The following is a 23,205-nucleotide window of genomic DNA, read 5'->3' on the forward strand; positions in this document are numbered from 1 at the left end:
AACGAGACGAACGAATGAGCGTTAAAAGGGAGCGATGGCAAAAAAATACATTCATTACGATTTGTTCGCTCGTTGGATTCACATACAGACTAAAAAGGGTCCTTTTCAGGATCACAAAAAGTCTAAAGAGTTTATTGTTTTGTTATCACTCGATATCCCCATCTTGTTCGGCTAAACCTTCCTGTTTAGCGATTTGTTGTCACTCGCCACAGCTTTCACAGTTGGAAAATTTCTTCCCATCCAGCTTGTGACATATTTTACAGTATATTACATTCAATGACACGTCGCATTACCACTACTCAGTGTCGGATTGGAGGTAATTTTAACCTGTAATTGAACATTTGCGATGACATTGGTACAGTGTCGACTTTTAATGTGGGATCATAATTTGGATCTCTATGTTTACAAAAATGTCCAACTAAATAAGTCACATTACATGTCCGTCCAATAAGCTAAATGTCGAACTAATTGTAGATTACTATACTTTCAATCTGGAAACAATTTAAGAATTGGTGAAAATTGAATAATCAGGAAAGTCCCCAACTATCAATAAGCTCAGAACAACTGCCAAATTCACATACTCATCAAATCCTGGCAAACAAATTATGAAAACATCAATTTGTGTTTTATTATTATTTTGGATAATGTTTTAGAAAGCATTGAACTTTATTTCCTAAACTCTTTTTTGGAAGGTTTAATGGCCCTGAAAAGCGCCTTGTTTTATGGAATGGTTCCAATTTAGAAAACTTAGTACTCGTGGTTTTGAAAAAAACCATTTCGAACGCCCTCGATGCCGCCTTGTTCTGGATTTGCCACCAAAGCAGTTTGTATAAAGAACAAACTTTTTTCTTCTGCTACCTGATGCCGTTTTGCGATTGCGTTTGCCACTCGCCATTCGCTGCAACTGCCTGTTGTCTTGATGTCCGCCGAACCGAATGTGTTATGTTCCGAATGCAGGTTTTCTTATCGTCGCGAGCAGCTTTGCCAGCCAACTCGATCACTCCGGCGGCCGAAACTATATAACGCCGGCTAGGTGGACTGGTACACAGGTACTAACGCGCTCGACCTAGCTACCTTTTCCGGTGCAATTGGCGGATACACCTACGGGAAATTGCAGACCACCACGGTTCGAGCGGGATTTTGCCTTTCCCTTCACTTTTCCTCCTTTGCCATATCCAACCATGGCTGCTTGTGTTGGTTTGTTGATGTGAGGTGATGCGAAACGATGTGGTGTACGGTTCGGATGAGAATGATCGTTACGGCAGCGGAGAGGGGATTTTTAAGCTGACTGGCTGGCTCGAGAATTACGCATGTGTGAGACTGCGACCAATGTTTCCCTCATTTTTTGACGTAGGACTACGTCTAACCGGAAGATATAGGGGGTGAAATGGAAATCTAGGTACTGAACAAGTATGAAAAAATGCAAGATTTGGAACGCTTATAACTCGAGCATTTCTCAATAGATCGCAAAGGTTTTTGCATCAATTGATAGGAAATATATCTACGCATCTATAATAACGAATAACATTTCATTTTTCTTGAGATAAATAATTGAATAATTGTGAAATATCAAGCATTCTCAAAATTCACTATGTGCCCATTTTTGATTGGTCCATTTTGTGCTCCTCAAATCGTACCGACCAAAACGGGCAACCAGAGCAGCAGCGAAATAGAATGAAGCACGATTGGAAAGGAAAAAGAAAAAAATGAACGAAACATTGGTCGCAGTCTCACACATGCGTAATTCTCGAGCCAGCCAGTCAGCTTAAAAATCCCCGCTCCGCTGCCGTAACGATCATTCTCATTCAAACCGTACACCACATCGGTTCGCATCACAACACATCAACAAACCAACCCAAGCACCCATGTCTGGACATGGTAAAGGAGGAAAAGTGAAGGGGAAGGCAAAATCCCGCTCGAACCGTGTTGATATGGAGTTCCCCGCAAGGGTAGCTAGGCCGAGTGCGTAAGTACCAGTGCACCAGTCCACCTAGCCGGCGTTATATAGTTTCGGCCGCCGAAGTGATCGAGTTGGCTGGTAAAGCTGCTCGCGACGATAAAAAAAACCGCATTCAGAACAGAACACATCAAGACAACAACAGGCAGTTGCAGCGAGTGGCGAGTGGCAAACGCAATCGCAAAACGGCAGCAGGTAGCAGAAGAAAAAAGTTTGTTCTTTTTACAATCTGCTTTGGTGGCAAATCCAGAACATGGCGGCATCGAGGGCGTTCGAAATGGTTTTTTTTTCAAAACCACGAGTACTAAGTTTTCTAAATTGGAACCATTCCATAAAACAAGGCGCTTTTCAGGGCCATTAAACCTTCCAAAAAAGAGTTTAGGAAATAAAGTTCAATGCGTTCTAAAACATTATCCAAAATAATAATAAAACACAAATTGATGTTTTCATAATTTGTTTGCCAGGATCTGATGAGTATGTGAATTTGGCAGTAGTTCTGAGCTTATTGATAGTTGGGGACTTTCAAGATTATTGAATTTTCACCAACTCTTAAATTGTTTCCAGATTGAAAGTATAGTAATTTACAATTAGTTCGACATTTAGCTAATTGGACGGACATGTAATGCGACTTATTTAGTTGGACATTTTTGTAAACATAGAGATCCAAATTATGACCGCACATTGAAAGTCGACACTGTACCACTGTCATCGCAAATGTTCAATTACAGGTTCAAATCGCCTCCAATGCGACACTGAGTGGCGCTTCGGTACGTTTTTTTTTATCCCATTTATTTATTTATCAGGCTCATTAGCATTTTATCTGTAACATAGCCGGGTTTTTATCGTGTACATGTACATATGTTTATGTTTCTATAAATTGTAAATTACACAGTAGTTAGTAGTAGCCATTTGGGCGTTAAGTTTTCTGTTCCATTACATTATGGTGAATTACACAGTAGTAGCCATTTAGGCGTAAGGGTATTATTTCTGTTCTTCCATTGTTCAAGCGAACCGGACAGCGGAGACAGTTGATATTGATCATTGTTGGGTTATTTATAGAACAGCAGCCCGTTAAGTTAAGCAAGTCAAGGGAAAGGCAAAGTCTCACTCGAACCGTGCAGGTCTCCAGTTCTCTGTTGGTCGCATTCACTGATTGCTCCGCAAGGGTAACTAGGCCGAACGGATTGGTGCCGGAGCACCAGTATACCTAACAGCGATTATAGAGTTTCGGCCGTCGGAGTGCTCGAGTTGGCTTGCAAAGCTGCTCACGACAATCAGAAAACCCGCATCAAGAACAGAGCAGCTTCGGTTCGGCGCTCATCAAGGCAACAATTAGTTTCAGTGAGTGGCAAAGTGCTTCTCCGGCACGTCGCATTAAATGTAATTTACTGAACAATATGTCACAAGCTGGATAGGAAGAAATTTTCCAACTGTGAAAGCTGTGGAGAGTGGCAAACGTAATAGCTAAACAGGAAGGTTTAACCGAACAAGATGGGAATATCGAGTGATAACAAAAACACAACACCAAAGGTTCTTTTCAACCCTCAACATATTCATAAAGAGTAAACAGTAAACTAATCCATTTTTCAGGTAGATAGGTAGGTATTCACGTAGGAGAAGAAAATAAAACAATATATTTAAAATATATATTTAACAAAAGCTGTCCCCTTTGTATAGTCCTACGTCACTCCGGTTATGTCCCCGACATTACCCACCCGTCTTTTTCTTTTTCCTTTCCAATCGTGCTTCATTCTATTTCGCTGCTGCTCTGGTTGCCCGTTTTGGTCGGTACGATTTGAGGAGCACAAAATGGACCAATAAAAAATGGGCACATAGTGTATTTGGACAATGCTTGATATTTCACAATTATTCAATTATTTATCTCAAGAAAAATGAAATGTTATTCGTTATGATAGATGCGTAGATATATTTCCTATCAATTGATGCAAAAACCTTTGCGATCTATTGAGAAATGCTCGAGTTATAAGCGTTCCAAATCTTGCATTTTTTCCTACTTGTTCAGTGCCTAGATTTCCATTTCACCCCCTATATCTTCCGGTTAGACGTAGTCCTACGTCAAAATAGTACGGGAACTTTTCGAATGCACTGTGTGCAGTAAATCCTTGATTCATAAACCTTCTACTAACAATTACCCATTCCATGATGATCAAAGAGGAACCACAGTACAGGTCGAACTTTATTATATACAGGGTTTTCCAGCTTTAAATTCCGAAAGTAAATTGAAATAAAACACACTTCGAATTCGAATTTCGATGAAACTTTTATTTCAAATTAAAGTTTGGTTTATGCCATTATGTGTGAAATACAACATCATTCAAATGTCCACCTAGGGCTTCCTCGCGCACCTTGATCCGGAACAGGTAATTTTCGATGACTTTTCGGCACATATGGGGCGGTATCTCGGTCATAACTTCACGAATGTTGTCTTTCAAATGTCCAAGAGTTTGCGGAGAGTTGGCATAGAAACGGTCTTTCGCAAAACCCCACAAAAAAAGTCTGCGGGTTCAAATCGCATGATCTGGACGGCCAATTTGCATCACCAAAACGCGAAAGTATGCGTCCCTCAAATTTCGTTCGCAATATGGCCATGTTCGGTCGTGTTGTGTAGCACGTGGCGCCGTCCTGCTGAAACCACATGTCATCCGTATCCATATCTTCAATTTGTGGCAAAAAAAAATCGGTTAACATGCGGCCATAGCGCTCACCATTCACAGTTACCGTCTCGCCGTCCTCATTTTCAAAGAAATACGGCCCGATGACTCCACCAGACCATAATGCGCACCAAACAGTGACTTTTGGCGGATGCAATGGCCTCTCAACAATCACGTGTGGATTTTCTGAGCCCCATATACGGAAATTTTGGGTGTTCACATAGCCACCGAGCTCGAAATGTGCCTCATCGCTGAAGAAAATTTGATGCGAAAATTCAGCATTTTGCTGCTGTTGTTCGTTCACCCAATCGACGTATGCCCGACGCATTCCATGGTCACCAGGCTCTAATTTTTGTACCAGTTGGACTTTATATGGATGTAGGTGCAAGTCCAAATGCAAAATTCGCCACAATGATGTGTTTGACAAGCCCAATTGCTAAGCACGCCGTGGAATCGAAACATTCGGGTCATCCTCCACACTGGCAGCAACGGCAGCAATATTTTCGGCCGAACGCACATTACGATGATGCACAGGTTTCACAATATCCGCTACGGATCCAGTTTGTTCGAATTTGCGCACTACATTAGCGATTGTGTTCTCTGTAGGCCGTCCATGACGACCAAAATCCGTCCGTAATACTCGAAAAGCATTTGCCTGTTTTTCATCATGTTTATAGTATAATTTAACAAAATTAACACGTTGTGCGATGCTAAAACGATTGTCAGCGCAGGGCTGTATACTTTCGGAAGCCCGAAATGGAAAACCCTGTATATTCGCAATTCCACTTTCAACGTTAATTTTCGAATCCAATACATAATCGAGTCACAAAAAAGCTATTTTGGGATATTCATGAAAAAATTGTTGTCTTGAGATTCGATTATGTATATGATTTGAAAATAATTATTGAAAAAAATGGTCGACTATACACAATCGAGTCCGACCTGTATAGGGGTGACCCCTCTGGTCGCGAGTATCATACTAACTTTTCTTCCCTTCCACTGATGCCTGTAAGGACGCGGCCGGTGTTGTTAATGACTTTTTTGAATGTGAATAGATGTAATCCCAAGCGGCATTCAGTGAGTTCTACGTACAATTACGGTTCAGGAAAATCACGCATATCAACTAAGAAATGTACATTCTTTTTTTAATGAGGTTGTTCACCTCCAATAGTGCAACGGATGGCCTTACCCTGTCACTGAATTATGTACAGTATAGGCACGTAAAAATGGGGTTATTCTTCAGCTATCGATCAATATCGATGATAGAAAATTCACAGGAAGCAGGGCTCGGTAAATATGGAGTCTGTAGCATGAAATCCTGGAGTGACACCGTTCCACTAATATATTGCCAGATCTTAAAAATCGAACAGCTGCTATGGAATGACAACATTAATTAATGTTTAATATGCACCGTTAAATTCCACAGTAATTGATTCATAAAAATAATTAAAATTTAGATTTTTGAGTGATGATTATAATAGTACAAAATCTATTCTTTTTTTTCATTTTTTTCTACAAATCTTGCCGAATACATTTTTCAAAAAAATTATAACGGAATTCGAAATCATTCGTAACTTTAAAATGAATCACCACGTATAACCTGGTGTACTGATAAAGAATTTTCATCAATATCATTAGAACAGGAAAGAGTCTGTTGATATACCAAATGAACAATGAAACAATATGCTTTCCCAAACATGAAACGATGAGATCAAGCAGCAGGTGCAGTGGAAACTAAGCTCCAGAAACTACAGAGCAAGCGATGTGTCGAAACGAAGTTCAGTGGGGCTCATAAAGGTAAACATTCGGTAACTGAACCAGAAACGAAGCCCAATTATCGGGATTCACTTTTGAACTGGACCGGCATGTAAAACGTCAAATAAAATCGAGGGGAACTTCAATGAATTGTTTGATTCAAGTTTTGCATTGAGTGCGACAACAGGTATGATGTATAATTTGGAGAATTTTTTTTCTGTAAGTTAATCAATGTTTTCGTCATGCGAAAATGATGTGATTTTTTATAACGTCTCAAATTACATTCCTATGCCCCTCACAGCAAATATTCAAATTAAAAATTGCGTCAATTATTTACGAAATTTTACTTTTCAACTGGGCTAAGGCCTAGTTAACGTTCGCAGTCCAGTTAAACCAGGCGCAGTTATCGAATGATTACTGTAGATCTATTTCACTGAACCAAAATCTGGAGGTCCTGTGGTCCCAAGGATTTGTGGAGGCTAACGGAGGTCCCAAGAATTTTTCCAATCGTTCACTCTAGAATTGAAATTGGACACTATTGCATGTACTCAAGGCACTTAGCATTGAAAAGTAATTAATATTCAATAGTCGGTTATTATGGAATAATCATGATTGTAGTTTTTTTTGGTCATCCTGTACGTGTCAAACATAACTTGACATAACAAACAAAATAGGAAAGTCGCAATCAAGAACATAATAGGATTCCCTATTCTGTTAGGCAGTTCCACGCTATTACACGATGATTAATTGTATGTACGATGAGTAAATATTTATTATCACTGGTATCGCTGTATAACGTTAGATCCCCAATTACCATACTGTGACTGGATAATAAATAACTTTGAGTGTAGTTCAGTAAACAAATCATGAATGGTGCAAACTATTTTTACGAACATTAACAACACCAAAGTGCTTGCTGCGGGAGACTTCCTGTGATGTCACGCATACACACGCACTAGTATACTGGTGTAGAGATACGGTGATATTAGTAACGATAGCAATAGTAACAATAGCCGGTTAGGTAAGGGAGAAAGGGGTATAAGCGACACCCAACACGTACACTAATGTAACGAATTTTTTTACATAGTAATTGAGAAAGCGTTAGGTAGTATGGTCCAAGGAGGTGTTACTTTACAAAACATATGGAAATATTTCAGTGAAATTTCTACTAGGGTAGGGCAGTTCAGAAGATGAGTTGGTAGATACAAGATATTTACTCAGACGGGAAATGAGTGCGCTTCGGAAGTATGAAATCGTTTTTACATTAGATTGTTCCAAAGGGTAGGAGTTAGGAGTTAGCGATACAGAGCTAGTAAGATACGTTCAGAGAATTACTGCGTGGATAGGAAGTTAGGTTAGTTACTGGAGGGGTTAACCGAGATTTGAGGTTAGTTTTAGTATTTGATTTTTTTTTGCTTAAGAAATTAATCATATGTCTGTCTTACGTCGTGGAGGGGGCCGTAATAGATCATCTAATGAAAATGTTCTAGCGGTGGCCCCTCCAACTTGTTGAGGGCTGCTGAGGCTCAATATGGATGGTTTTCTAATACCCAGGCGTCCGAAGATGGTCCGATGCTGGGCGGGCGTCGTTGCCGTGGACGATGAAACGGTTCCGGCCGTTGCCTGCAACTGCTCACGGAGGGCCGTGTTCAAATGATGTGGTGGGATGTTTGCTGTTGAGAGTGTAGGGAAATCAGATTCATTATTTGTATTTGCAAACCTAGATCTTAATACGTACTCCTATTCCTGTGTGCTTCATCGGCTAGTAGTTTCTCGATCTTCTCCGGAAAGTGGCGCTTCGCACACCACACCAATCCAATAACCGCCAGGACTACGAACACCGTAATTAAACCCAACCAAAAGGGTTCTTGCAGCATCCGTTCCGACAGGGGTTTATAGGGAATGTGCATCATTCGCCGCTCACATCGGGGTCCTTCCCACCAGGCGTGACACCGACAGAAGAACCCCCCATTTTTCGGATGGCATTCTCCCCGACCCTCGCACGGGTTATCCTCACAGGGTTTGGGCTTCTCATCGCACCGTTGGCCCATATATCCAGGCTGACAGTGGCACTTGAAGCTCGATTGTGTCAGTTCGCATTTCCCGAAATAGCACGGCTCTAGCTCACACATGTTCAACCCACAGAACCGTCCCGTGAAGTGACCCCGGCATTGGCATATTCCTCGATTTTTCTGCATAATACACTTACCCCCGGACTGGCAAGGATTTGGCTTGCAACTCTCGACCCATTCTTCGTCGCTGGAAATAAGTTTCATTTTGTAGCTTATGTCCGTCTGCAAACGAATGGTCGCGTTCAGATGAACTCCTCCGCCCTGAACGTTCCGCTGGCGGATGTGCAGCGTGTTGAGATAGGAGGTGATATAGATCGGAGCGGGTTTGGCCAGATTGTTCTCGATTAGTTTGTACTCAGCCGAGTAAGCGGTCGGACTTGATTCATTCGCATGATTCAGCTTGCACAGATGCCAGAGCGTTCCATTCTTGTCAGCGTAGTTATCGTAGATCTGCGAAAGTTAATGAGAAAGATGAAGTTGTTCTAAAATGTATTTTTCCACCAAATCTCAACCGCATGCTGTCGAAAATAGAACTCATTACGGTTCACAAATTATTGCCAGCAAATTGACTTCGGATCGCTGCACGGAATGGCTTCACCTGTTATTACGCTGGACCATAATAGCTCCCACCCCCACAGTACTCACCTCAATAAATCCGCTCTCGTGGCAGCCGCGTTCGCTGAATCCCACCCCGTGCAGCTCCAGCATTATCACCTCCCCGAGCGGCGCTATCAGGTGTTGGGTGAAATCTATTTCGTATGGTATCGTTTGCGGGTAGTTAAGGTAGAATAAATTGCCGTTCGTTTTGTTCGTGAGATTTATGGACTTTTGTTCGATTGCCGCACTCACTGCAAATAGGCGAAATTAAATTATTTGTCTCGAGTGGAAGGGGAGGGGGGAAATAGGGTTCTTACGCGTTTTGAAGGTGGCATGGAAGCCCTTCCCTCGGGGCAGTTTGCCCGTCTTCAGTCGAACGACCAGCCGCTCGCCCTTGCTCAGAAATACGCCGTCGTTGATGAGGTTCTTCTCCCGGAACGGCTCGAACGGGCCTTCGGAGATGTCCACATTGACGACAGCATCCGTCAGAATATCGAAAAAAGTGAACTCCAGCCAAACCTTCTTCCCGAACGGGGCCTGAATGATGAAGGTGCAGTCCAGGTTGTTCAGGAGAAAGTGTGGATAATTGGGACTGCTGATGAAACCCTCGCGAGATGTTATTGTTTGAACAGGGCAGCCGGAGATGTCCACAGTGCTCCAAGTAGCCGAGAATCCACTCCCGGATATTGAGAAATCAGAATGGAACCGAAGAAATGCTTCATTTGCACTAGAGATGAAGTTGAACCGACTCATGTTAGCTTCATGTGTTCCACACCACCGTACATACGGTTGAAAGGAAGGATCCGTGTCATCGTTATACGGTTCTATTGTATTCGATTCTAATGTGATACTCTGCGAACTGTTCTTCACCGTTTTGTAATTATCCGAGCTGAGAAACCGTTTCTTGCGGTCTTTCAGCTTGGAGTTGGTCTTCTCCAGCAGTTTGATGTTATCCTGCAGCTTCTGCTGGATGTCGTCGTTCGAGAGAAGCGATCTTTTCCGATACATTCTCTCCCTCTTTGGAGGTACAATTTTCTGGTCGTTGTAATACTCGCCGTTGAGTAAGTTGCGGAAAGGTTGATCGTTCACGTAATCCGCAGAGGAGAGACTTTCAGGTTGATTCTCTCTAAACATCGCCAATGGAAGTGGATTGGTTCCCGGGTTCAGCGGAAGATTCGAGTCAATCTGAAAGTTCTGGATGCTCACATAGTCATACAGACATTCGTCTTGGTATTCGATATCCAATTTCTGAAACTGAATTATTATCCGACTATTCGTCGGAGCTACCAATCTAATCCAGTAATCGGTTTGCACTGGATAGGGATTCGGGTAGTTCGGCGAAAGCAATCGGCCCTCGGTTCCACTAACGGTCTGGTTCTTGGCTATGTTTTCTTCCGCCGTTGGTTTTGGTTTCTTGCACACGTAACCACCAACAGTGGAGCATTTCTGGGCCGTCCAATGGAGACCCGAGGATATCATTGGCGTCGGTGAAATTTTCCACTGTAGACCCAAGCATAAAGGAGTTTTTGCTGTGCGAGGAGACTCGGGACGCTGACCAGGGAGCCATCCCTGTTGGAAAAAAAAATTTGATAAGATACGAATTTGCCGCAATTATTCCAACATTCGATTACCTCAAATGATAGTTTCGCTCCATCCGACCACTCGAAATGAGCAGTTTCGGACAATTCGCCACCAAGCCAATACAAAGCTCGAGGGGTATAGTCCAGATTGTTTCTTATGTTTGTTGTGATAAATCTGTGGAAGAATTAGGAATCAAAAAATAAAGAAAATGTTCAGTAAATAGTTGCTTGTTCAATAATATGAATAACGGGTGAGTTATACGAGGTCTGTTCAAAAAGTATCGCAACTTTCGCAAAAATCGAAGGTGAACTAAAACACGTTGTTAAACAGTTGTCAAAAATTAACTGAACATTCAAAATAGCCGTACTTGTCAGCATAAGTGAGAGACACGAGTACCAACATAATGCCACAAAAAAATCTAGAATCTAATAAACGTAACCCGCGTAAATTCGAAAGTCGCGATACTTTTTGACCAGACCTCGTATATAGCGGGACTAAATGAAAACGCCTTAGGAAAAAATAATTTTTTTTTATTCAATTCTTTATTATATTTTCACAAGTTCATTCAATGTGCGTTTGATGTGTGGAACGATTAGAAAAATCGTGGTCCTTCATCTTCAATCTTCAATCTTCCTCAAGATCTCGCCATCAAGGTCTGGATCACCTTGAGGTCCTCGTTTTTGATACATCTGATGATATGGGATTTGAGTTGTTGAGCTGTGGTGACTTCCCGACCATTTTCGTACTCTGATTGTGACAGTATGGCCCAACGCGACTCGATTGAAAGTGCCTGGGATACGTTTGGGGAATTGTGTTATGGACAGTCAACCAATCCAGAGTTCTATTCTTCCGTAAGGTGCTTTTTTACAAAACCAAAAAAAAAATTACCAAATAGTTCTTCGTGTAGTCACCTCGGAAACTCTGTTGCGCGACATTCATCATAAACAAACGAAAACACACTTAGCACGAACAACGCCCGCAAAGAGAAGAACCAAACCACACACAGCTGCTTATCTCTTTTATAGTGTGTGGTGAAGTACATGACATGAATATAGTTCCGCTCCTTATGACTCATTCGTTAATGCAATAGAGAACGTAATGATCCTGTACAATATTGTTCTCAATATGTTTGAATAAGTGTTGATTTTTGATCATCTCCAAAGATTAGTAAGGAAGAAATGTATAATATACACCCGAAGGCAAATTCTGAAAACGATAATTTTATGATTGCTTAAAACACGTAGTTCTGACCCCTACCTAACCATCTTTTATGAATTTTCTAATGTTTCCACTAGAACCCCATTATTAATATCTAGAATCAATTTCAGGTATAACTTTCGTTTAAAATTAGTTCACCACTTGCAGAGCATGTGTTGCTCTATTCCGTGGAATATTAATTTGCTACGGAAAAGATTTTTTCCACTCCTAATTTTTTTAGTGTTTTATTCTCTTCGAGACTTCGGCAGAAATGAACACATTTTTAAAATGAACATTATGAAAGGGAATAATCTTTTTTTCCATATGGTAAATGATTTTGGTTTGTCCGATTTAGGTTTAGTTTTGCAAATCGATTTTTCCTAATGAAAATCATAAATAATGAAAACGAGTTTGGCTTTATTGAAAAGCCCCAAGTCTTTAATTGCTAATAAAACAAACCAACATTAGCGCATTGTACAAATCAAGGTGTCTAGAAGTATATCCTAAGGTGGGCCAACTTACTAAAACCACTCTTCAGCCATCTTGGAAGTCTACTGTGTTTTGTTTGTAAAAAAACACAATACGCTTGTACCCAAGCTTGCTCGTGATCAGTCTGTCTCTTCCACGATTCAAGAAAATATTTCCCCTTTTGTTTTCTTCCGTACCGTTTCCATATACCGCTCCCCTAACCAACTTAGTGACGAAACGGCCTCGCCTTAGGATATACTTCTAGGCGCCTTGGTACAAATCATGATCAGAATTGAGGTCATCGAGATGCATAATTTACATGATTTAGATGTATCAATCTGATGCAAATGGAGTGCAAGCATGATGTTTATAATATTGGTGAGTGTTATAATCCAGAAATAATCCGAATACATACCAAATAATCACCTAGTGATTGATCAAAAGTTAGCTCAAATGAGAGGCACTTTGACACCATTAGAAGATGGACTTTATAAACCTTCAAAACATGTCCAATCCATGAAAATACCCTATAACACTACTGTAAATCATGAAAAAGACAATTTTATTTATATGTTTGAGAACATTTGAATACCTGATTTGGCACAGGTGCGCTGAACTAGAGCATTCAAAAAAGTAGACAAACCAAGATCACATTTTCGACTGGACAAACCAACATCACTTAGTTTATAGGGAAAGACGGGGTAAGACCGTCCCCTTAGGAAAACCAATTTTTATTTGAACGTCCTTCAGGATTTCCCCTATTTGTTGTACTACATATCATTGAGTATCTAATAATCTTAGTAGTAGAAATGTGTAATTGTTGATTGTATAACTTTTTTTGCGTTTTTTCATTAATTTTCGAATTGATAAAAAATTATTTTTCATTTCGTTGGTGGGGTAAGAAGGACCACCCGCGAAGTGAAACGGACCATGACGGGCTAAGACAATGCTATTTTCAAACAGTGTTGTCTAACGTACTAAATGTTTAGGGTTGTTCATAAACTACACACAAAGGCCATCAATATTCCGCGTGCAGAGTTTTGCAAATATTCGTGAAAAATTTACCAAGTTATCAGAATCTATAAGGACGATTATTCGAAGACTTCCTTATGTACTTTCGGGGCATTTGTGTGTAAACAGACGAGCAAAAAGATAGTATTTCATTTGATATGAAAATCATTCAATATCACGACGTATGGCGCTTTTAGTCCGTTGAAAGTGGACCGTCTTCCCCCCAGAGCACCTTTTGCATTATTTTGCACTTTTCACGCATTTTATACAACACTTTACATATCTTTCAACGCAGAAAGGACCGGAACAATCTACTGAAGGATTGGGACACTGGCAATTAACTGAATACAATTTTATTGCTGGAAAAATCCTTATTTTGGTTGCCTTGAAAATTAGATCGCTTGCAACCGCAATGGTCGAAAACTTTGTTTTGTTTACAATTTTGATATTTCGTGCGCTCAAGTGTTGCCAAGTATTTCGAGACGGCAAAAATAGGCTAATCATGCTTCTTTCGTAACATATTTGCCAAACAACTGAGGATTTCTTATAAACCTAGAAGTGGCCCGCCTTACCCCGTCTTCCCCTACACACAGAAAAAAAGATGGGCAATGTCATAATCATCGAGATTTTTCAGTGATTTTAGAAGGCAGTAGGCTCGTGCTAAAATAGCACCTGAAAATAAATTATACATTGTTTATGGGCCTAAAATTTCAAGCACATCCGCACAGTTTTGTTCAATTACATATTTTTGCTTTGGTGTGTGTGTGATGAACAAAAATGTCGAAGAAGGATGATTTTTTTTCTGCTTTACCGTGTTTTTGTGGGACAAAACAATATTTTTGTAACAGAACTAATGAAGAAGCTAAAATCAAATAGCCAAATCATAATGATTTCGAAATATATTCATAGCAAAATGCTTTACTGGAATGTTATATGAAGCAAATGAAAGCGGAATGGATTTGATAAAAAAATAGTGTCTTAGTCTTTGAAAAAAATATAAAAAACAGTCCTTTCTTTCAAACCAAAACGTGTTCAAAACATGAAACATGAAGCTTTAACATCATGTATGTGTAGGGTTCACCTTAATATAATTATCTTGGTCTGGATCATCCCTCGCGATGTCAACAGAGAGAATGGTAGGGGAAGAATACAAATGGAGTGTGAAAACAATAATCACAGGGAACAGACAGAGGAGAGGACGGGATGAATTGGATCAGAGGTCAATCCACTGCAATTGGCGACGAGGATAAATTTCCGGAAGGTATGTTTGTTTTGGGTTTATTTGATGAGAGCACGAATTGAGGAGGAAAGCAAACACAGTTAAGTAGTGTTGCGACGGTGAAGGAGGCTGACGGAGGCGGCCAGAAGGCTGTGTGAGCGGCTGAGAGGTTGATGCATACAATCGGTAGGTTGATAAATTCAACCAGGAGGTTGATGTGTACAAACGATTGGTTGGTAAATTGAAGTGGAGAAAAGTCAACCGGGAGGTTGAGGTGCAGGGATTTCAATCGGGAAGTCGAAGTGGAGGACATTCAATAGGGAGGTTGAAGTGGAGGAAATTCAACCGAGAGATTGATGTGGTGGGATTTCAATCGGGAGGTTGAAGGAAATTCAACCGGAAGGTTGAAATGTGTTCAACTGAGAGGTTGAATGGAATTCAACCGATAAGTTGAAAGAAGATCAGCTGGAAGCTTGAAAGGAATTTAACTGAAAGCTTGAAGAAATTTGACCGGGAAGTAGAAAGAAATTCAACTTGAGGCTGAAAGGAATCCTTCCGGTAGGTTGAAGGGAATCCTTTCGGGAGGTTGAAGAGAATTCTTCCGGGAGGTTTAAGGGAATTCAATCGGAAGATTGGGGTGATTCCAACTGGAAGATTGTAGTGAATTCAACCGAGAGGTAGAACAGAATGAGAAGGTTGAATGCTGATTGGCGAATAACCATGAATGGTTGAAGTGTTTTCAACCAGGAGAATGAAATAAATCAAATCTGGTTGAAGCCTGTAGAGACTCCAATCGAGAGAGGCCGGAGTGAATCCAACATGTTGGAAGTAAATTCGACTGGTATATTGAATTAAGTTCAGTCGGGAGGTTGGAGTGAATCCAGCCGAGAGATTGAATTAAATTCAACCACACCCAAACTAGCGTTGGCTGAAAACATTTCATCTTTCAGCGCAAATAATGAGCTGTTTTGAAAGCTTAAAAATGGTTTGTATGTATGCGAGAAGACATCTCTTTCTGTTTTCTTTTCTCATTTCATTTGGGATTGTGTCAAAAAAAAAATCCATACGACGTCAAATAAATGGAGGTTAAAATGAATCAAGCAGAGAGCTTGAAGTGAATTGAACTAGCAGATTGTATTAGAAAGAAGTAAGTAAATCAGGTGATGGAAGAAGATCCATATCCGGTTGGAAGTTGATAAATACAACCGAGAGTTTAAAAAAACGCAATCATGAGAATGAAAGGCAAATGGTAGTTCGAGGAGTAGATCACATTGTGAGAGCTGGGTAGTGAAAAAAAGAGTATGCTGAAAGTTTCAGATCATTGAATGAATGCTTTAGTTTTGAAGGTTTGTTTTGAATTTGTTTGAAAAAGTTTTTGATAAACGATTTTCACATAAAGTAAAACAAGAAAGATCAAAATGTTACCGAATGGATGATTCCTTGCAATGTCAACAGAGATAATGGGAAGGGAAGGAGAAAGATGGAGTGTGAAAACCAGCCGGGTGACGTCTTTAGAGAACCCCCATTGAACTGACAGGAGCCAACATATCGGGTATCCCACTGACATTTTCCCCTTGTTTTCATATGAATTGGGTATCCCACTGACAGTTCTGCTTGAGATTTTGCTAACGATCCTAGCATCAATCATAGCACCCGGCTGGTGAAAACTGTGAACATGATTAACGGACAGATGACAGGACGGCAAAGTTGGGTGGAATTGAGGGAATTGGATTGATGACCTTTCCAGAGGAATTCATCCCGTTGTCTCGATACCACTGTAGTACTTCTCCGCTGTATTGGCAGCTTGCCAAATCAGGCCAAAACTTCACAGGTCCATTATGAGATATACGGAATTATGATGTACGGAAGAATACGTTTTTGTAAGGCACTCATGCTTGTATATTTTGGAATCCGTTGTCTAGTTAGTCATGAAAACCTGGGTTTTGTCCGCAGCGGCAAATACCTTGCCAGATCATAAGCTTTCTTACGAAATGATCGGCAAAAATGGATTTGAACTTACTAGCGACATCATCTTGACCAGTGCCCATAATCCATCCTTACGAATGTTTCGTCGTCCATGAGGATGCATACTTAGTACTTCGTAAGAGCCTCATTGTACAACTTGCGGGCACGTCTGTTGGCCTCTATATTCTGCTTACTGGTCCGAAAAGATCAAAATCCTTCTCGCAGACGAATTTTTTTGACGGTGCTTCGACTGGAAATAAAATTCTTGGCGATATCATAATCCGACAGCCTTGGTTTTGCCCTACACCGTCAATTGCAGCTTCCGATCCTTATCTTCCATCACGTATATTTTCTTCGAAACAAAATTAATCGCGACGAACTTTTCAGCACTGAAAGAGGAAACATTTCACAACAAACTGCTGTCAGTACATTTCAGATCCGACTACTAGGAGCGCTGCAGTAAAATAAACATAGCGTCCAGATATTAAGTGACTCGTGATTTATGCTAGATTTTAGACTCAAATTTTGATAGATATTTAAAAATTTTCCAACCATATTCTTTCCGTTTACCGCTAAGTTTGGAAAAGTTCGGAAGTAATTCTGAACTCATTTGTTGTGTGCTATTTTATCTAGATCATCTTTTCAGCATGTAATAATACTTATTGCTTTAACTATAGCATGCAGCATCAACAATAACATGTCATCACCCTTTCCTCTACCCCGTTTCGCTGTTGGCTTCATCAAATGCCTGTTCAATTATTCATTTCGTCGTGGTATAGCTTTGCGTAGAAGCCGCCGATAGACCTGATACATTAATGATTCAATTTTGTGGGTTCGGTAGGCAAACTTACCTCTGCTCATCGGTGGTCGAAATCGATGCCAGCTGCGATCCGATCCCTCGGCAGACTTGTTGGGCTGTCATCCAGTCCACTTCCGGGTAGGAGATGAATAAGTAACAGGATGTGTTGTAGGCCTTAAAGCGTTCGTCGTAGCATTCCGATATCACTGCACACAGCCAGCAGTGCAACGGTGTCATGTAACGAGAAAATTGTAATTAATTCAATTTGAAACATTCGGCTAGAGAGTGAGTTCCTCAACAGTTGCATTAAGCGTGTCGAAAATTAAAACTACAAAGTTACTGTTTCGGTTACATCTACTGGCAAGCCACATCGAACACATTTACACACATGAAAGAAACACAGTCACATCTACTACGGCACCTACAAGTGAAGCGATAAAACTTGATTAAATTTTGCGACGCTGGTTTCGGGAACCATCCCAGTGGAGAGAGCGAGGGGATCCACGGTCGTCCCGACGTTCGAAAAATAACACAAATTACCGTATTGATGGGTGGTACACAGTTGGTCTAATGGTCCTGATAGCAATTAAAACAAATACTTGCAAATTTACTTGCACACTGCCGACTCAACTGGATGAACGAATACTGCGCGTGAAAGGTGCGATTCCACCGAGGCAACACTTTCCGACGCGTGAATTATGTGGAAGGTATGAATTGTTGTATCGTACTGCTTCGATGAGAAGACTGTGTGTAGCGTGCCGCAGGCTACATGTTGCCAGGATGTTGCCTCAGTGGAATCGTGACTCAAGAGTCCGCCGATGGATATTCGTTGGGCAATCAGGTTTGATTGTGGGTTCAGGGTTTGATTGTTGCACGAGAAGTACCACAATATAAAAGGGGATGAGATGAATCGCTGAGACCAAATATATGGATGAAATAGATTGAACCGGGGTGTTATTCGTGAGATGTGTTATAATATTAACAGCGGATGGTTAAACCACCCAATTTCTTTATTGTATAATTATTATCAGAATTTTCCATTGTTTTTCGTCAATAGTTGTCAGGCAATTAGCGACACTTGATGGGCATTTAATAATCTGATCGACATTATTGGCAATTTGTTCGGTTAATCGAAACGAGGTAATACCAAATAAACTGTGCTATTATCCTCCAATCACCTGTTTGTAAACAACGCTAGAGAATATGAACCAGTCAATTAGGAGCGTTTAATGGGGTCGGCGAATTGCAATTTTTTTCTCATCTACTTTTCATATTTCGCCATACTATTTACACTTTCATCTCTGTTGAACAACAACAATGTGTGACAGGGATATGTGTGGGTGCATGTTCCGAGCTACCCTCTCATCCACTTGTTAACTTTCCCCGACATAACGAATGCCCGCCCGGAGCGGAACTCGTCTTACCATATCCTTTCGCCATTGCAAATACACAAATCCACAGACAGTGGCCGAGCGCAACGGTGGCACCGAAACGTGTGTGGGCTTCAGGCCAACAAACCGACTTTTTCTCATTTGCAAACTCAGTTTGCATTCAATTTCCAATCAGTCGAATTTCGTACCGGTATGAGGCTGTGAATTAGAAAATCAATAACATCGGTTGGGGAAAATCTATGTATGCATTTGTGTGCATGATTGATTTGCTCTTTTGTGCCCGGATTTTGGAAGCCGGCAGTACATGTTGGTGTGGCTTATGGGGCTTATTTCTACACTACATCCGGTTGTGGATGTCTATTTTTTTAAGTGCAGTGCAGCTACTCACACCGTGTGAACACATCATGCCAGTTAGTGTCATGTGTAATCCGGCGTGCGAGCTACTTCAAAGTTTTTTGAATTCACTCGCACTTGCATCCCTCAAAACGTCAAAAACAGAATTTAGCGTTCAAATCAGGGATGCCAAATGTAAAGAAATGTCTCTATTTTTAAGATATTTGAAAAAACGCAAATATATTTATAGACTTGAAAAGTATTGGAAAAACAAATAAAAACCTCATAGTTTCTAAACGAAATCGTTGTTATTTTGTTCTGCACGCTGGCGGGGCACGCTTTCTTTTTGAGATAGTTTTCTTGAGGATCTCTAATATAGAATCATTATCAGGCACAATTTTCATTCAAAATTCACTAACAACTTTCAAAGAAAGTATTGTCCTAAAAAACAGAATACATATTCGATTTCCAAAAGTACATTTTTATTCATTATTTTTATTTTTGACGCCTTTGACGTATTTATTCCATCCACTAACATTTTTATTTAACAAATTGGTACACGAAGCTGCTGGCAAGGCGAAATAAATAAAATTTTAAACAATCTTTTAGGTTGTCATTTATAGCATCACATACTTCCGGAATTATCTTAGCTATGGATGCTTTCGAGATTCTAAAAAATATCGACAACTATCTGAACGATATTCCAGAAGCAAGGCACATCAATGTCCTTTTTAATTTCACTCTTGCAGGTAAAGCATCCCTCATAAGTGTATCTTGCCGTTGTATTTTTGGACCAATGAAATTCAACAGTGTTCCACTAATTCAGGTGTTTTTCTCAACACTGCTATGTACTCTAGAGGATCATCATCGTAGAGTTTCTTCAAGATTTTATTTGTTGCTCCTTTTTCTTGCATCCAATTCCTGGCCCAAATCCTTTTGCCTTTCTGTTTTTTCAGATAGTACCATCAGTTCGAAGAAATTCAGCACAAAGTATTTTTATACACGGTCAGCGTGTATTTCGCGATGAAATTGTGCAACTAAATAACATAAATGCAACTGGAAACCTGAGACGAATACTGCCAATAGAGAAGTCGATTTCGGATCAATCATCTGTCAAATTCGGACCTGATTGCTGTTTCTGACTATTTGATGGACATTTGAAAAATCATCTGGCATCCCTGGTAAGCCAATGCTGTAGTATCTAGTTTCTCGTCAGCAGCTCACACTGTGTGAACGGACAAGGCGAGTCAACCAATTGTCAAGTGCGTATAAATGACCAATCAGCAGCTGGTCTGAATTCGACCCCCTATTGTCTAGTCTTGTCTTAGGAAAAAACCATCTTCCCAAATTTTGAGTCAGAAATTCTTCAACCGACGGATAAATCAAATTTTGGCGTCGTGTGTGATGGCAATCATAAATGAAAAGTCTTTGAGAAGTTTTGAAAACATTCTGAAAAAAGTGGGTTTATCTAGAGACAGGCAAAAATCGAAGATGAACCAAAACACGTGTAAGAAAAGCAGTTGTCAAAAATGAACTGAATATTCAAAATAGCCGTACAGCCCTAAATCGGACAATTCCTTCCTCGAGTTCTGCTCCTATCAATACATCCGTCGATCTTTTTTTTTCTTGGTATAGATAGAAGAAGATATAGGAGTGCGTTCCATCACATTAAAATCCATTTCCAGTTTCGAAAAAAGATCAATTTCGCTAGCGCAAACATCAAACAGACTAACAACGCTTGTCAATGTAATTGTAGAACACATGCGAATTGCATTTTTAGAATTTTCCCTTGTTCCTTCAAAGTTTTCCGAAAATTTTCAATTGTCATGTTTGGTTGGAATATTTTTGGTTGAAATATGTGTAATATTTTTATGGGACCCCTTCTCCATTCCAAAGGAGGGAGGGTGTCAAACCATTATAGAAACATTTATCGTACCCAAAAACCCTCACATTCCAAATTGTGTTTGAATAGTTCTTGAGTTATGCAGAAGTTCGTGTTTCGTTTGTGTGACAGCCCCCCTTAGAGAGGGGGAGGAGTGTATTTACCATAGAAACGATTCGTGCGCCGTAAAACCTTCACATGCCAAATGTGGCTCCATTTGCTTGATTAGTTTTCGAATTATGCAGAAATTCGTCTTTCATTTGTATGGCAGCTCCCACTTAGAGAGAAGGGTGGAGTGTCTTATCACCGTAAAAACGTTTATTGCACCCTAAAATCTCCACATGCCAAATTTGGTTCCATTTGCTTGATCAATTCTCGAGTAATGCAGAAATTTGTTTCATTTGTATGGCAACCCCCCTTTAGAGAGGGGGGTGGAGAGTCGAACCATCATAGGAACATTTATTGCAGCCAAAAATTTCAATATGCCTAATTTGGTTTCATTTTCTCCATTAATTCTCGTGTAATGCAGAAATTTGTGTTTCATTTGTATGGCAGCCCTCCCTAAGAGAGGGGGAGGAGTTTCTAACCACCGTAAAAACGTTTATTACACCCTAAAACCTCCATATGCCTAATTTGGTTTCATTTGCTTGATTAATTCTCGAGTAATGTATTGCAGAGCTCGGAACACTGCTACGGCTGCCTATGCCTTCAAAAATAGTAAACGGAAAAGTATTACATTCAATCATGCCTCGGCCAACGGAGAAAAGGGTTAAAGCTCGCTAACGTGAATATGTGAAAACAATAAGAAGGAAAATATTAAGGAATTATCAACATCAAGTTACTATGCGGAAGAACTTGTTAAAGCCCCAAAAAAGCTCCAATTCGCATGTGTTATAAATTTGCTCGCGTATGATCAGAATTTTACTTCATATGCAAATACACATTCTATATATATCTATATATGCAATTGTTCATCGGAACACATCGTTAATACATTTTACTTTAGTATTGAATTGGTATTTTTTTCAAATGTATTCTACAGTAGTAGACATTCGTTTAGCCGCACCTTTTTTTTCCTCAATATTTTTAAAAATAAGTCAATTCTTTGTACAGTTTTGCTCTTAACAGATGATTATTGTTTATTTTCATCGAATTCATTCTAAAAAAAAGTATAAATTCACTTTTTGTTTTCTAAGTGATTCAAATATGCGGAATCAGGGTGGACATTCGTTTAGCCGCATCCTAAAATTTCAATAAAAGAAAATTTGTGCGGCAAATTTCGAGTCCAATCGGTAGCTAATATTTAGTATGTCCACCTCCATTTCGGATCACTTTGAAAACTCGACTTGGCATCGAGTCAGACAGCTTTTTAAGTGTTGCCATATTGATTATAGTCCAACATTCCTACATTACTGCCTTGAGACTGGAAATGTTGTCAAATTGTCATCCGTTCGCATAGACAATCTCGGCCAAGATTCTCCATAGGTTCTCTATGGAATTGCAATCGACTGCCAGCAGGTCATTCAAGAAGCGGAATGTCCTTCTCGGCAAACCATGCCTTCGATTGCTTGGAAACGTGATTCTATGCATTATCCTGCTGAAAAAACGACATCCTCCGTAGCGTTATTATCAATATGCCCAATCAAAACGTCTTCCAGTAATTGAAGATACTTTTCGAAGTTCATTCGGGTAAAAAGGAAACAAATGAGAAGCTTGCTGTGATAGGAAACGGCTCCCCACACTGTCAAACTTCCGCCCCCAAAGTTCGCTTCGATCTTACGCCATGCCGTTGACTTAAATTGTACCAATAGCAACTGTAACAGTCCGGACCATCCAAATCGAACTTTTTTCGCCGGAAAATACACCATTTCTCCATTCTAGTTTCCATTCCATGTATTGCCGGGCGAAAATGAGATAGTTCTGCTTATGGGTGGCGGTCCGTTTCGGCTTCCCTCGAGGTTTCTTCCACATGATGTTTGGTGACTCATTCAAGATGCGCGCAATATGCCTCTTCGTTACTGGAACAACCTGGAACAACCGATTCTGCCTTAATGTATGAGCAGGACATCGTTCCCTGGTTGCTTCGTGTCTTATTCGACCTTTAAGACGCAAATTAATTTTGGTGTTCCCATTTGTTGGTCGTTATATCCCATATTTCTGGCACTATTTAAAGAAATTCCGTACCACTTTCTCAGATCGACACATTTTTGTTACGATCGAGCGATTAGAAAACTTTTGTTCACTGAATATCTTTATTATTTTCCGCCCCTCTTAGAATATCTTTCACCATTCCATCAAATTCTATG

The 23,205-nt window shown here is 40.2% G+C and overlaps 1 protein-coding gene across 9 annotated transcripts in view; it reads right to left on the minus strand.

Moving 5' to 3' along the window:
• Positions 1-23,205, minus strand: part of LOC129762992 (uncharacterized) — a 464,623-nt gene that overhangs the window by 54,928 nt on the left and 386,490 nt on the right. For 7 of the 9 annotated variants that reach the window (XR_008740772.1, XM_055761656.1, XM_055761657.1 and 4 more), the window contains 6 exons: positions 17,346-17,499; positions 10,685-10,808; positions 9,371-10,622; positions 9,102-9,304; positions 8,123-8,906; positions 7,830-8,057 (listed from right to left, as the gene is read on the minus strand). Coding sequence is in view for 8 of the 9 variants with exons in the window: in XM_055761656.1 (XP_055617631.1) it covers positions 7,830-8,057; positions 8,123-8,906; positions 9,102-9,304; positions 9,371-10,622; positions 10,685-10,808; positions 17,346-17,499 (2,745 nt within the window). In the remaining variant the exon portion in view is untranslated. The remainder of the gene's footprint in view (positions 1-7,829; positions 8,058-8,122; positions 8,907-9,101; positions 9,305-9,370; positions 10,623-10,684; positions 10,809-17,345; positions 17,500-23,205) is intronic. The other 2 variants (XM_055761661.1, XM_055761658.1) reach the window with 1 other exon arrangement.

Source organism: Toxorhynchites rutilus, chromosome 1 (genome assembly GCF_029784135.1).
Source record: "Toxorhynchites rutilus septentrionalis strain SRP chromosome 1, ASM2978413v1, whole genome shotgun sequence".
Taxonomy (NCBI): domain Eukaryota; kingdom Metazoa; phylum Arthropoda; class Insecta; order Diptera; family Culicidae; genus Toxorhynchites; species Toxorhynchites rutilus.